Source organism: Thamnophis sirtalis, unplaced genomic scaffold, assembly GCF_051295495.1.
Source record: "Thamnophis sirtalis isolate CommonGarterSnake01/CBP01778 unplaced genomic scaffold, rThaSir2_p1.2 scaffold_2, whole genome shotgun sequence".
Lineage (NCBI taxonomy): Eukaryota > Metazoa > Chordata > Lepidosauria > Squamata > Natricidae > Thamnophis > Thamnophis sirtalis.
In genome coordinates this window covers 152,092,921-152,106,128 of record NW_028261382.1, presented here as the reverse complement: position 1 = coordinate 152,106,128, position 13,208 = coordinate 152,092,921, and the positions used below count along the sequence as shown (strand labels likewise).

Below are 13,208 nucleotides of genomic sequence, written 5' to 3'. Positions count from 1 at the left end.
TGGGATGCTGTTGCTAGAAGAACAAAACGTGTATATGTTTATGGGATGTGTAACCCTGGAAAATATGGGAGGAAGAACTGGATGATTGGAAGCTGTCTTGGCCTACTGGGACAATAACAATTTATGAAAGCTACCAATATATCTGTGCTTTGAATTCCCTAAAAAAGAATTTGTGATTATTTTATTATATTGCATGTAATTGGTTTTTTAAAAAAAAGAAAACATGTTAGCATAAGGAAAATGGTGTAGTAATGAGAAGCTTGACACCTGGATATGTTATAGGAAACCATGACAGACAATCTTAAAACAAATTCAATGTACCTTTATTTAGAAATTAAATCTCGATTAAATTATTATAGGAAAGAATGTATAATAATCATTTTCTGATTTGACCCTATATAGAATAAAAAGTACTAATTAAATTAGAAATTATTTAATCTTTTTTATTGACTAAGTATGCCAACAAAGCAGAAAGTTCATAAAATTAACTTTCAAATCTAATAGTTTGTGGAAAATGCAAACTGTATCCAAACAGGGTTTGTTGTACTAGTTACGTTCCTTATAACATTTTATGCCTAGTATGTGTTTTCGTAGTAATAAATTATATAATATAGCATCATTATTATACTATATTCTTAAATACTCTTTAGGGTAGGAAATGCCTATTGATATTAATACAGATTTTACATTTTTGTCCAGCTCAAATGCTGGTATAAACTTATATTATTGTAAAAATAAGTAGTGAAAGCATTTTATGAAATATTGGGTTGTTTTGGGGGATGAGATTTTCAGAGATGTTGTTGTCTTTTCCCTATATTTATCTTTCCCGGTGCTCCCAAAAATTAAGAATATACGGAAGATCAATTATTTTAATATAGAAAAGATTTAAACTAAAAATTCTGCATTTAGGTAATACAATAAATGAAAATGTGTACAATGTAGAAAGATAAGTTATATAGCCTATGAATCTAAATATATTTCCTAAAAGGGGATACAATACATGACATCTCATTTTAAGAAATAAATTATGCTTATAAGGCATTTTAAATAACCCTTTTCATAATTTTGGGCAGTATGAAATAAATGCAAAGGAAACCAGGTTAATATAATGCCTTCTTTTCCTTACTCCCCTTCCTTTTATTCTACACCTTGTATATTAAGCATAATTAGCTATTTTCAGCAAACAGTTAACATATTGGGCTTTGATTTGATGCCCCTAGGCTGTTGCTTACTCAGGCTTTAGCCTAGATCTGGCTCTGCTTGTCAATGCAGATATTATCTCCCAGAGAACAGAGGATGATAGGATTTAGCATGGGAATCAACTAACATGTCTTCTTTCTCTGTTAGTTTCAAGGGTAGATCGAATGCCTGAACAAGTTATTGTCTGTCAATAGAAAAAAATGGGAATATGAAAGCATTTCTTGAGGGATGTGAAATGTCAGAATTAAAGATTGAAAAATGGCTATCAGTGGAAGAAACTAGAGAGAAAATGATAGTGTTGTTGTAATGGAAATTTATCTAGATTCTAGATATGTATTGGTTGCTTGCCCATCCAGCAAGCAGAATTTGTGTAATTTAAATCACTATCCAAAGCTTGAAAGATTTGTTATTAAATGCCAGGTAGTCAATAAGAGAAACACGTAATCCCGGATCTGATTATCTTATCAATGTAACACTGTCTGATCAATGCAAGTAACATAGGATGATGAATCTAGTTGAATTTGTCCTATTCAGTAACAGGTCTGACTTTGGTGATATGAAGGTGGGCTGGTATAGGATCATTGGTTAATGCTCCTTGCCAGTTGTTTCATCTAGTCTACACCAGGTTCTGAGTTATGTTTCTAAAGTTTGTGTTTTCAGAAGAGTACAACAGTAAATTTGCTTCCTGGTGCTCAACTGTCTTTTCACCTTGTCAAGGTGTTCTTAAATGTGATGTTAGAGTATATCAGCCTTGTTTCTAGAAATGTTGATGTCTACACTGAAATCTTGTCAGAAGTAATCATGGCCTTCATGATTACCCTATGTAAGTTATTTTATAACTGCAGTTAAACTCAAAAGTCATTAGCATAGTATTTTTGCTGCCCAAAGTAATGTCAGGATATATCACAATATAGATTTTTAACAGGTACAAATTTATGAATGAACATCATTTTGATTGATATGTTCCATTAATTCCTGTACAATGTTATTATAGTATAAGGAATGTGATCAAAGATCATTAAGAAGTAATAAATATAAGTATAATCTTTATTGTCATTGTACAACAAAATTGGTTAATACAATGAAATTGGTTAAAAATCTTTAATAACTCCCTGCAGGTATAGACTAGTTTTTGCCTAACTCTACTGTGGCACCAGGAGCTCAAAGCCACAGCGTCTAAACATGCCGCCATCTTGGGGGGGGATGTTTTCTTGCTGAGATATTATTTTAACTGAAACTATTATTTATAGATTAGCTGTTTTCCAGATAATTGTGATATCGTATGATACCTAGATTCCAATTCTGTATCTAAAATTTCAACTAAATATATTGACACATAATGTAGACTGTATTCAAGCAATAAAATAAAATAATATTTTGAAAACACATCACCATTATCTACAGCAATTTCTATAACAACATTATTGGCAAAGGAGTCTGTTAAATTACATTTCTTTTTGCTGTTATCTTCATGATAGATTCTAATCCTACTCTGAAAGCCATTAGAAAATAATAATTTTCTAATAGTTTTAATAATAATAAATTAATAACAATTTTCTAATTCTATTCAAATTATATTCTATTCTATTAACTAGAATATAGTTTTAAGCACTTAATAAGTACTAACAGTAAGGCTAGAGATGGCTTCCAGACAAAACATGCCTCTGTTTACATTCTTAAAGCAAATAGTTCTTTATCAGACCCTGGCCTTTATCGGAATCATATTTTTTTCAGTCAAAAACTCTTCCATTAATTTAATTCTAGGTACAACTAGAATTCATTGCCCATAACTTTTTTTTCTTTTGGTGGAAAGATGAAGATTTTACTTTTTAGAAAAACTCTGCAATGCAAACTGCCTATTTTTTTTAAAAAAGCGGCCCTAGTGTGATCATCTGTAATAAGCTAATGAATATAAAATGAAATTTAACATTGTGGTATCTTCTGTATTATTTCTACAAGTATTAACTTGAACCCTAAAGTACTGCAGCTTCTCTGAATTACAGAAATGCAGGAGACCCACACAGAATGATGTGCTACTTAGTAAAAGGGCTAAAAGTCATGGAAGATGGAGAGTAATAAAACCATTATGACCCACACCCATCATTCAATGTGTGGATGGAAGCATCTTCCACTTGTGTGTGTCAATCTGACTTAAGATATTTTTCTGCATGTGGTGCCAGATAATATCTTGGATAATATCAGCATTCAGACAAGTTATTTTGGCACATGAAACAAAATGTATCACAATTCCTTCACCTAATAACTAGCAATAAAATATATATTAGAAACAAATTAAATGACTAACTGTTTGCTTTCTTTTCATGATGCTTAGAACTTGCTGCTGGGATATCACTTTATTCTGCAAATGGTTCAGCTGATGTTATCCTGACTAGCATTCAAGCCACTCTGATGATTGATACTTTGGCTCATTTCTTGCCCATAAAGTGTGAGAAAACCACACAGCCTGTCATAAAGATTCACTTCCTACACATCATCTCAAGTGATGTACAAAATATCAGTTGAAGTGAATTAACATTCATCTTCCATGAACTCTAGCTTAGTCCTATGACCATGCTTAGGCTGACATCCTAAATAGAGCTAATCAGATTTAGGGTCTTAATACAATCAAAATGTTATTAAGAATTAAGAATACAGTTTAACTGCATAGGATATAAGATCCTGGTTCTATGTAGCACATTATCCTATTTCTTCATTGGCAAAAAAACAATCCTTTTCTATAAAATTGAGTCAAATTGTTCCATGAATTAAAAGGAGTCCACAAGAAACTACTTTTGTGGAGAGATTTGTTCCCAAGAGGAAATATTGAGAACCTGAGGTAAGGTTGAAAGAACAAAACAAAAAACAAACCAAACTCCCAAACCTTTTAACAGTCGCTTCTTTCATTTTTCCTTTTTGTTGAACCCTTCAATAATGTGTAATATTTCCCTTTTCCCCATCTAACTACATTGCATATTCCTATCCCCATCCTGCTCCTCATTCATACAAACAATTCTATCTGAGATCTATCCTTTACTAAACAGAATTTTGGAAATACTGTGCAAGAACTGAATTCAATGGAGAAATTAAATTATTGTCTAGTGGTAAAACATCATACTGACAAAATATGGGTGAATTTCATAGAATAAAAGCTATTTGTTTTCATATTTAAGAATCAGAATGCTCTTGAGATGTAGGAAATGTTCATATATAGTGTAACTTCTTATGACAGTTTGCCTTGGAAAGTCATGTGTTTAAGAAGGGTGGCTATAGAGATTGCATCAATAAATAAACATTAAGTAAATATGAACAGTCAAATTAGCTACTGGAATTAATATATTAAATAAATCTTTAAAAATAGTGCACTGAAGGTGAAATAATATTGGAAAATAATAGCTCTGGTGGGAAACTGGAGATATTGGACATTGGGGTAAAACAATAACAAGCTCCTTTAATTATTATTTTTAATGCCCGTATTATATCACATCTGCTTTTAAAATCATCATGACTTACTCATACTCACCCTGAATCCTACCATGCAATGTAACCTTTTTTTTTCTTATGCTAACATTTTCTGGTTGAATGAGCAATTTTGGAGGGATGGGAACATGATAAATAAATCTGAACAAAATTTGCCTAAGCAAGATAGAAGAAAGGCCCCTTCCACACAGTGACTGGCTTGGCTCTTACCATTCCATGAAGACTCTCACTTTCCTTTGGACATCTGGTAGTCCTGGGTGACCAGAGAGGATGCCTAAAATGGTAGCTGGCTGGTGCCTTGCCTTATTCCTTTGTTTTTCTTCCTTCCCTATTTGCTTTTCATGGCAAGGCAAACAAGTAAGCACACACAAAAAAGTGGTGACTTTTTATGGTCATAGCAAAATACTATGATCATAAACTAATGCAGGATAAGCCATGCAACCATAGCAGCTTCATTTCAGGAGACAAGAAACCAAAAGGAAGAACAAGGCAGTAATTTCCACTAATGGGAAACTGCCCATTCAGCTTTTATGAAGGAAGACTATCTTCTGTAGTCACAGCATTGAAGACAGGAACAGGAGTTGACCAATTCATTTCTGAAACTGCAAAGCCCATTGGAAGACTCATGTACATGGGGAACATGCCAAAATGATAACATTCTAAAATCAGCACAGCCATCATGTGTGGAAGGGACCAGAGGATCATTATTGCAAAATATAGGAGCATAATTCTTTTTTATGACATTAATATTATTCCTAAATCCTTCATTCCTCACAGATGTGATTTTGATGATACTGCTCAGTATCGTGCTTCTGCCATGAATGTCAAAGGAGAACTTTCAGCTTATGCTTCTGTAGTAGTAAAAAGTAGGTTTGTTCAAATATTCATTCCTTAGCATTTTTTTAGCAAAATTTTGTTAAAATTTTGTCTTGCGGCCTACAGATAAATGACAGTAGAAATATTGTTTTGCTTTTTTTTCCACTATAGGATATAAGAAAGGAGAGTTCGATGAAAGTTTTTTCCATGCTGGAACTGTCACACTGCCCTTAAGCTGTAAGTTGTTGATAAACTTCATTATGAGGAAAATTATAGCAGGTCATTCAGAAATGTATTAGTATAATTTTTAATGTTCCTTATAATGTTTTGAGAAGATTATTTAAAGAAATATACTCTTTTTGGAAGTATTAATATTTTATAATAATTTATCTTATACTGCAATATCAGATGCAGTTGGAGGCAGAGAATATTGCCTAGTTCTTCCTATTGCCTTTGATAATATATGTGATAGAATTTTATTTTAAGATTCTAAGCACTTTATCTTATTAAGATAAGTATCATATATATTAACATATAATAAAGTATCTGGTGAAAAGCCACATCATGTTGATACTATGCAATTCCAATGTTACATTTTTTTCTGTCATCCCTGATCTATTAGTAGATCATTATTTTATGGGCTCACAGCATCACCAAGTTTGATATATCCCCCTCTCCATTTGCAAGCTCCAACTTTTAGACTTCTAAAAGTTGGAGCCTGCAAATTCCACTTGATCACTAGATGTTAGTAAACATGTACAAAATCCTTTAATACCCATGCAGTATTCTGTGCTGCCCAGATCTGGCACTCCTGCTGAATTCACTGCTTTATCTAGTTTTCGTTAGTCCATGACTTTAAATGCCCTTTATAAGAATTACGTTGTTATATGGTGAACAAAATATAGGTTGACTCAGGGAACATTAATTTCCTATCATTAGGATTCTAAAGTATATTATTGTGGAAATCAGAGTTTTCCATTTACCATAATAGAAAGAAAAATGCCCAATGCAGCAAGTAACATATGCAGCCTTTTGATGTCATTTTTTTGCCAGTATTGCTTTCAGAAAGATTATCTGGTTCTCTAAAGTTATTGTTCAGCTGATTTCAGAATAAAGACAACAACAGAAACAACAATATAATCTCTCACTGGTTAATGTTCTAACCAAAGGGCCACTGTTTGAATTTGTCAGGACTATTCTTAAACTAATAACATGCAGCTTGAATGAACTGAGTGCCAAACCCATTTTTAGCATAGTTATATAACTCAGACTTGTAATATCCAGCCTACAGAAAACAACATCCACTTTTATGTTAAATCATGATAAAAGGATAAAAATAAATCAACTTAATTTATGAAACAATGAAATATCACTTAAGCATCACTTAAATAATATAATGAAGAGAATGGTGAAGAGAATTTGAGGCATATCTTTTCAACTGGGAACTTTGATCTTATACTAAAGAAAACTGACCAATTTTGACTTATATGATATACTTCCCAGATTGGTATGTCTCTCTTTAAAATTGCTTCCACTGTTGGTGATCTGAAAAATTATCTTTTCAGAAGAAGAAAGGAGGCTTAGCACCTGACTTTAAATAATCCAGCTTTAACAAAGGAATAAGCTTAGTTTTTCTTCTTACAGTTGGCCTTGGTGTTAGTCCATACGGCTATGCTTCCAGGTTTGAAATACATTTTGTGGATGCATTTGATGTTTCTTTTGGAAGAGAAGGTGAGACAATGAGTCTGGGCTGCACAGTTGTCATTCATCCTGATATTAAGCGTTTTCACCCAGAAATCCAGTGGTACAGGAATGGTAAGCATGCACTAAAAGATAAAGTTCTTCTTTGTTTCAGTTAGATGATGTCTGTCTAGGATATTTCTATACATTTGAAGTTGTAGGGGAAAAAGTGGATCACCCAATAGAAAGCAAGTTGTGGCAAGAGGTAGTCCTTGGGTTACGATGCCAATTGGGATTGGGTTTGCTGTCGCTAAGCGATGCATTTGTGACTACACCCCTTAGCAATACAAATCCTGGCAGCTCCTTTTGCCCTCCATAGCACCAGAACTTATGGGTTGTTAAGTGATGAAGCAGGAGTCTCACATAAGGAGCATACAATACCATGGAGGGAAGGCCTAGAGAAGCATTGGGATGGCTGGACAGGCCACATGTGAGTCAGAGGAGGCCATGAGAGGGCTGGTGCAGGTTGCATGCAGCAGGGTAGATGTGTTGCAGGTAGGAGAAAAAAACTGGAGCAAAACCTCTGACATTCCCTGGTGGCTTCCTCACTAACCCTCACTTCCTCACAGTTTGTGGGAAACTGGCAGAGAAGGTTACAAATGGCAATCATGTGACCATAGCTTCCTGCAACATCATAATCACGAGTCAAGCATCTGAGCACCCAGATTGTAATCATATGACTACAGGGGTACTGTGATGGCCAGAGTTTCAAGGACCAACTATACATTTATTTTATTTCAGCACCTCTGTAATTTTGAATGGTCACTGAAGAAATGGACATAAACTGGAAGCTACCTATTCTAATGTTACTTTTATTCTCAGATTGTGGCTGAATTGCATACTACAATAAGCCAGGATATTTAACTATGATTTCCTTTTAAGCTATTGTAGCACAATAAACTGTAAAACTATTGATTATTCAGTTTAAGAAATATTTTTCTTCATTAAAGACACTAATAAATTATTTTCACTGTATAACAGAAAAAACTACCTATATCAATGTTAACTAGTTAGTGAAAGCCTCTTCTGTCTTCTTGCTGAAACTGAGGATTGGCCATGAATGGGAGAGTAGCCTCTCAATAGACAGATACTTAAAATATAGAATGGTTAGTGTTATATACACCTTAAAATCTCTCCTGACTCTTTAAGATACACTGTGTTCATAGGTTCACTTGAAGATAATTTTCTGACTTGAAATAAGATTTAACAGCCAATCCATTTTAATAAGTTGAGTGAAACTGGAAATAGCTTTTCTTTGCCTTGAGGATGAAAACATTTTTGGAAAGCCCTGAAATCAATGTGAAGACTTGGGAGTGAGACTAATTCCATAAGGCCAAGCCACAATTATTGAACCAGTTGACACTCATGAATGAAGAAAATGTGCATTTTTAATATCACGCAAGGAAATGTTTTCATTCTCTTAAGCAAACACATTGATTGAACTTTTCCATATACAGTATCTAAAGTTTGAAAGAAACCTAAAGCCACTTACACAATTTTGTGCAATGTTTTGAAAAAGATGGCTTCAGTGCATTAAACTCAGTCAAATGTATCATTGTGAAAGGACTATTAGGTATTTCCTTGGGAAAGGATGTTTATTTAAACATAATTCCATTTGTGAGTGGCATCTGTTCATGACATTTTTTTTTTAATTTTTAGGAGTTTTGATTTCTCCATCAAAATGGGTTCAGATGCATTGGAGTGGAGAAAGAGCCTCACTGACCTTGACTCATGCTAATAAAGAAGATGAAGGCCTTTATACTCTTCGTGTGATAATGGGAGACTATTATGAGGAGTACAGTGCTTATGTGTTTGTTGGAGGTAAGATATATTATAGTAATTATAAAGTAAAGACAGTGATGCAGGTGGCGCCAATGACAGCGACATTTCAGTGTTATATTCTCTTCTCTAATATAGACACATTTCATATGATTATGATTTATAGCTCTGATTACCATTAATTATAATAATACTGTCAATTATCAAAAAAATGTCATTTAATATAGGAATTTTCTTCCTTACTATAATTGTGCCAATCAAAATGTTGCCAGGAGATCTTATTAAAGATATATTATGTCAAAGGAGGGCAATGTGATTCTTGCGTCCCTTGTAAATGTAGTCTTTGATCCCAAATTTCTAAAGGGAACCAAATTGTTTACCTTTGTCTTGTGTCGCATCCAGTTTGATTCTTTTAGGCTTTATTAAAGCCGAAATTCAGCCAATGTGATATAGTGTTTAAGGTGTTAAATTATGATTGTAAAGACCCATATTCATGTTCCTCCTTGGTTACAGAAGCCCACTCACTAATTTATGTGACTCATTGAACCCTCCCTATCTCATTGACGCGTGTGCTGCGCGTGTGCTGCGCGTGTGCTGCGCGTGTGCTGCGTGCATGCATGTGGTGGATACCCGGCTCCGTTGCACTGTACTGGTTGCAACGGGATCCGGAACTCACCACTGGTATATATATGTGTGTGTCTGTGTGTGTGTGTGTGTGTGTACGTACATGTACACACATACATGTAGTATACATACACATACGCATATGGTTAAAAGAAGAAAGGGAATGAGTAGTATTATTAGGACTAAAACAGAATAGGAAAAGCATGCAAAACATGTGTTTAGAATTATTTACAGCCTCTTAATAATAGTTCCAGTCTGGCTCATGAGGAGGAATCAGAGAAGAGGTTAAGAACCGAGGAGGTGGTACATTCCTAACCACTGCACAACTGTCGGTCAATTGGTCTGACTTGGGGATTATTATTATTTTTGCCAACATTCATCTTGATCCAGCTCATTTTCAAGTTCAGTCTTTATTAGAAAATGGTCACTTTTTAAAATTGTTTTCCAATTTTCTATTGGGTAGGAAAGCCACCCATAATCATCTTGTAAGGGAGAAGGGTGGCATAAAAATTTAATCAGTTAAATAAATCAAGGATCAAAAATAGTTTAGGATGGAGCAGATGCCATGCCTGTTTGATCTCTGAACTAAAGCACAGATTGTGTATGAGAGTGAAAGTCTATTGCATATGCTGAAAAGAGGAAATGTAACTGATTTATTTCCCCAAATTCAGCCCCTGCTCAAAACATATAAGTACTTTGGGAGCATCCTGCCACCATCCCAAAATGCAAAAATTAGAAATACCAAAACATTTAATAACAAATCTTTACATCTGATGTAAAAAGACCAAAAAGGAAAATCTCTTTTCCTTTCAATCTTTCACATACACAAATTCAAATTAAAAAATGTCTTTGTGATTTAGAAAGGCTGTTTTTGTTTGATTGAACCTGGTAAAAGAATAGCTATGTGTGTAGTCACTACCTGGTCTGCATATGCTCTTTTCCCAACAATAATTCTTTCAAACAAATAAGCCCTATCACCTTTTTTTGTGTCATCACATAAACATATGCTTGAGATCTATGGTTTCTAAATGAATAACCACACTATGCTCAGAATTATCAGAATCTTTATGGAATGTGTTCTTATGAAGGCCAATCACAGATTTTGTTTTAAACGAACACTTGTAATTCTATAAGCATCACTTTATCTAGTTATAAATTTTATACATACATACATACTTACAGTAGTTTTGTACTTTGCTAACTATAGATATTCATGTTGTTCTTTTCCATCAGGTTGTTCTTAGATTTTTGTACAGATGATGCATTTCACTAGGGAGCTCATACTTTGAACAAGTTCTGGAATTTCTGTTGCACAAGTGTTGGTTGATCACATTTCACTAGTCCATGCAGTGCCTCAATATCACAGTGTCAGCTGTTGAAAGCAGCTGAAGAGAGTAATGCCAACTTTTCAATGATACCCTTCAAATTCTTGACTCTTTGATCAAGTCCAGAATGGCGCCAGGTCAGCAGGTCCTGGGAAATAGCACTCCTCTTATTGAACATGATCAAAAATATATATCATCATAAATATAGAATATTACCAAGAGATAGCTATTTGTAATTTCACAAATAACGTGAGCCAGTGAAAGAGTTAAAATTCCAACAATATCTGATTGGAAACAGACATGGAGAAATGGAATTCTATTCCATGCAGTAATGGAAAAATGTGTGTGTATGTTTGACAAAAGACTAACCAAATTTAAGGAAGAATGATTCCCACACATACAATACACCATATATTGTACAGCCTGCAAATACAACCACAGCCTGGCTTCTAAGGAGGCTTTAAAGTTTTATAGTACAGCAAATTAGCAGATATAGGTACATAAAAGTGGAACTTAAAAAATCAATAGATTTTTTTTCTTCCCCTCTTTTTTCCCAATACTTTAACTTTTGTAAAATATAATCTACTTATCTGTTTTTCTTTATTTTATTAGCATGCTTGTGTGTGTTGTGTATGACTTCAATATTAAGCAATCAGCTTAAGACCAAAACCTACATTGTATAACAAACATTTTGATCTAAATGGAAAAAAGTTTCTTCTTTCTAATCTTATAATAAAGGTTGTATGAAAGCCAAATAATGTCATGCTTGCAATATTGATATTCTAAATTTTAATAATAGATGTTATCAGTCAGCAATGTAATGTATTTGCATGGATATTGGGTGATTGATTGGATGAACTGAGGGAGAGAAAGTGTAATCAAAAATAGTTTCTTATTATTCTTAATAACTGTGTTTTTATTATGACATCACTTATAGATAAATTAGTGAAAAATTAAAACTGTACTAATAAGGTAATAGAACCTATTCTGTTAACAGTCATATTCTTAAAAGCATGTCTCCTTCCATGTAGATGCTGATGCTGATATAGCAGGAGTCCCTGGTTCTCCCTTAGATGTGAAGTGTTTGGATGCTAACAAAGATTATGTCATCATCTCTTGGAAACAACCAGCTGTTGATGGTGGACATCCTATTTTAGGATATTTCATTGATAAGTTAGTATTTATGATAGACCGGGATATGTAATCTCTTTGACAATATGACTGTAAGGAAAATTTGGATTAAGAAGTTTCAGTGTATCTGATTACAATATTGGATTTGTTAAAGAGGTGGTATTTAGCCAGCTTTGACAGGTTTTGGAGAGCCAGCAACAGAAATTTTGAGAGTGGGAAGGGAATGGGGATTTTGCAGTATCCTTCTCTTGCCTCGCCCACAAAGCCACACCCACAGAAAACCGGTAGTAAACATTTTTGAATTCCCCCACTCATTTTTTATTTTGTTACTAAGTTAACACATATTCTAGAATATGACTTACTACACTGATAATACATGTAATCATAATGCTACATATATACATTTAAGTATTTTAATATCTTTTTATCTCTGTTTCACTGATTACAATGTGGATTTTCACTATTTCACCTAATACCACATCAGTTGATAACCCAGTAACTCTAACCTTCAAACAAACATAAAATGATAAATGAACTTACATGATACCTCTTCACCTATGAACAAAACTAATAATTTAATTGAGATTAAAGCAAGAAAAAATAAATTCATCATATAGTTTTAATACAGTAATTAAATTTTAATCTATTTATCATGGGAATTTTCAAACTTTGTAATGTCACAGCTGCCCTTTGTAGGTTTGCGTACACAAAATAGAAACAAAATCTGGAGTTAGTTTTGATAATGCTTTCACTTGGTCTCATCAAATTTAAAAAACCCTACTTTAATGTCTGAAACAAAACATTTTTATGTACATAAAATTAAGCATGCTATAGTGATATACAGGGATCAGGTCAATACATTGATACAGTCCTTCATGTTTACATTAGCCTGAAAAGAAGCTCAAGTAAAATAAGTAGACTAAGCTCATCTAAATAACTCTGATTAAAAGTGGATGACAATTGAGTACAATACTGTAACTATTTTCATTATGGTTAATAAGTCCTAGTATATTAACATAAGAAAGACTTTGCTAGTTCAGATCTTTACAATCCAACATCCTAGATGGCATAGATGTTTATAGGCCTGTAGAATGCCTCGAAGGATTTTTAAGGACT

At 33.6% G+C, this 13,208-nt stretch overlaps 1 protein-coding gene across 4 annotated transcripts in view; it reads left to right on the top strand.

The window, feature by feature from the left end:
* MYOM1 (myomesin 1) overlaps positions 1-13,208 on the top strand; it is an 88,564-nt gene that overhangs the window by 31,194 nt on the left and 44,162 nt on the right. For all 4 annotated transcript variants that reach the window (XM_087707220.1, XM_087707219.1, XM_087707218.1 and 1 more), the window contains exons 7-11: positions 5,455-5,543; positions 5,665-5,730; positions 7,138-7,308; positions 8,893-9,054; positions 11,993-12,134. In XM_087707220.1, the coding sequence (XP_087563346.1) occupies positions 5,455-5,543; positions 5,665-5,730; positions 7,138-7,308; positions 8,893-9,054; positions 11,993-12,134 (630 nt within the window). The remainder of the gene's footprint in view (positions 1-5,454; positions 5,544-5,664; positions 5,731-7,137; positions 7,309-8,892; positions 9,055-11,992; positions 12,135-13,208) is intronic.